Genomic DNA, 3,003 nt, shown 5'->3' on the forward strand with positions numbered 1-3,003 from the left:
GGGAGTAGTTAATATCGGTGATTGTTTCAAATACATATTGTTCCTCTATCTTTCTGTTGGGACATTGTATCCCTCTCAGCTAGGGATGGTCCTGTCAGGCACGTTCGAAGCCCGACTCCTAAATAATCTTAGACGTGTCGATGTGGGCGGAAAACTCTTTCATTATCTTTAAAAAGTCGTTTATGATATGGTTGAGTTTGTTTTTCAGGGGGTTCTTTTTGGTTTCTTTTTGGTTTTGTTTTAGAAGGGTCTCTTCCCGATTTGAATAGGTTATGAGCTTATTGTGATGTCTTGTGGACACTTGAAGTCTGAATCAAAAGGAATTAAAATCCCCCTACTCCCCCCCCACCCGCGAATAATTATTTGATGAAACCAAAAAAAAGTATGTGAATAGTCATGGTTCAGACATCATAAGCACTACTCTACAAAAACAATTTCTACCTCGCGTTTATAATTGAAAACATCTTCTACATGACGCCAGAGCAACCCGAGTGTAGCCCACTGGAGAATGGAGACCCTGGATGTGCGCACTGGGTCACATGCTCTAACGATCACCTGTCCAAAACAATCACAAGTATAAATGAGCACTCCCCATTTCCCCACTTATATTTTTACTATGATATTATAATAACCTTGAGGGTGGTAGGCGGGTGCTCTGGTATGGTTTGCTCCTTCTTTCCTATCAAACATCTATCGTCCTTATCTCCCCTTCTTCTTTTTTAAGTTTGTTACTCTCTTGTAACACCTAATCTTCTGGGGCTTATATGCGCTTATGCAGTTGCGAGCTCCGTAAAACCTCTACTAAAACATATGATAACTTTGTCCAAGAAGATCAATCATCAAAGACGACCACTTTCCTCCTCGAAAATGGATGGTCACCTTGGGCAGGTTCAACTGTACTCCAGAATTGTACTTGATCTTCCTTTTCCTCATCGGAACCCGTGCGAATGTATTGTTTGTTGTGGAAACACAGGACGGCTTGTTACGATTTCCTGGTTCTTCCTGCACTATGTGCTGAAGGAGAAGCCGAGGCACGGGACACTGGGTACACATATTGGCTAGGAATTGGGAAATCAATGTGAAGATAGAAGATAAACGCAAATCTTTGAGTAAGAAAAAAAAGGAGAGATAGCAGCGGTGAACAGTACGTTTACTATACCACGACCTTCCAAGGTTTAAAAAAAAAGTTAATTGTTCCTATTTCGTGTACTTGAGTTCGTTGACAAATGACACCTTCGTAAAGGGGAGTGAACAAAAAAGAAATGCTGTGGTGTTATGAATAGATAGCTGAAAACGGAATGTATAAAGATGGATCGGGGTGGGAAAAATCAACACATCACATCCTGCCGCTCTCATTTACTCAATCACCCAATCGATACTCGCACAAAAAGAGGTAACTCAAGAGACAAAAAAGAAGAAAACAGAAGAAGAAGAAGAAGAAGGGTGGAAACAATCAACGTATTCTATTCTGACGCTCTCACTCACTCGATGCGCTCAATTGCTCCATCAATACTCGCACATAAGGAGGTAACCCAATAGAGAAAAACGGGACTCAATATATATCTGATGAAACAAAGACAAAAAATATTTTTTTAAAATGAGAGTGACCGGCTTCTTAGACATATATAGGTCATTCAAAAGACTGTACTAGCATTGTGGGGCTTCGGGAGTGTTTATTTGTTATGTCTGGAACGCACTGCCTGCAATGATATGATACAAGAGAAATCAAACCCCTTTCAACTCTTTAAGAACATAAATTAAAAAGAAAATAGAATAAATAACAACACCCCCAATGAAAACAAATAAACCTAAAAGGCCAAAAAAAAACAAAAAAACAAAACAAAACCGACGACAAACCAAACAGACCCCCCCCCCCCCAACTATTCAAGGGTGTAGGGGACACATAATATTATATAAATCTCCAATCATGAGGAGACCAAAGGCAATGCCCAGCACATTTTGAACATTCATAAAGAAGGAAAAAATCAGAAACACCATTTGCACATTTCATGATATTATGCACATTGATGCCTGCCTTTTATGTTTACAATACAGAAAACAAAGCTGAAAAATCCAAATGAACAAAAATAAAGACAGTAATAATGCAGATGATTTCTACAGCGCCTATTCGCGAACAATGTACTTTTGGGTGCTTTAAAATATCTTCATATTAAAACAAAGGTGCAAGTGAATGAACTTGCCATTCAAACGCTCTTTAGCTTAACACTATCATACAAGCAAACATGCATACTATCACAGCACAGTAGATAACGATGTGCTTATCACAGTATAAACAATAATGAAGGTAGGCTTTTTTTAAAAAAAAGTGCCCCCAAAACAAGGTCGCTTCAAGAGCATTGTTGCAGAATAATCATGCGCCCTCAAAGAATAATTAAAGCGTTTAAAAGCCGGCTCAAGTCCTGTTGTCTTGTAAAAATTTAATACAATATCTATATTCTAAATCAGGACACAAAGTACTCTTTATTTGTTACTATTTGGCTATATAAAACACTAAGAACCCAGAGCCTGTTCTATTCTTTTATCAGGTTTGAGTGCTATAGAAATGTTATGATATCTTGTTTACTTGTTTACTTGTGTGAAGGACCGACATTACTGCACAAAGGGCATCCCCATAAGCGCTCCGTCCCCTGAAGAAGCACATCTCGAAGTGTGTAGATGCTGACGGTTCCAAGCAATGGTTGATTCCATAGCCTTCTGCTCCTCCTACTGTTATTCTGTTATGATATCTCATTACTGTAATTAAAGGACACTCGTTTCGTGGGTGGTCGAGGGCCACCTACGAACTGAGTACGGAGAGGGAAAGCAACGAGCAATATTTGATGTGTGCCCTCCCTCCCCCCTTCCCCCCTCCTTTCAACCTAATTATTATCATTTCATGGAGAGCGAGTGAGAGCGACTGAGAGTGAGCGAGACAGAGGAGAAAGAAAGGGAGTGACAGAGAGGGAGAGAGAGAGAGAGAGAGAGAGAGAGAGGAGAGAGAGA

At 39.8% G+C, this 3,003-nt stretch overlaps 1 protein-coding gene across 1 annotated transcript in view; it reads right to left on the reverse strand.

Moving 5' to 3' along the window:
- Positions 1-1,053, reverse strand: part of LOC101856046 (two pore potassium channel protein sup-9-like) — a 38,330-nt gene extending 37,277 nt beyond the window's left edge. The window contains exons 1-2 of the mRNA XM_013087319.2: positions 880-1,053; positions 503-555 (exon numbers count right to left, since the gene is read on the reverse strand). Of these exons, the coding sequence (XP_012942773.1) occupies positions 503-555; positions 880-1,053 (227 nt within the window). The remainder of the gene's footprint in view (positions 1-502; positions 556-879) is intronic.
- Between the last annotated feature and the right edge of the window lie 1,950 nt (positions 1,054-3,003).

Source organism: Aplysia californica, unplaced genomic scaffold (genome assembly GCF_000002075.1).
Source record: "Aplysia californica isolate F4 #8 unplaced genomic scaffold, AplCal3.0 scaffold00573, whole genome shotgun sequence".
NCBI lineage: Eukaryota > Metazoa > Mollusca > Gastropoda > Aplysiida > Aplysiidae > Aplysia > Aplysia californica.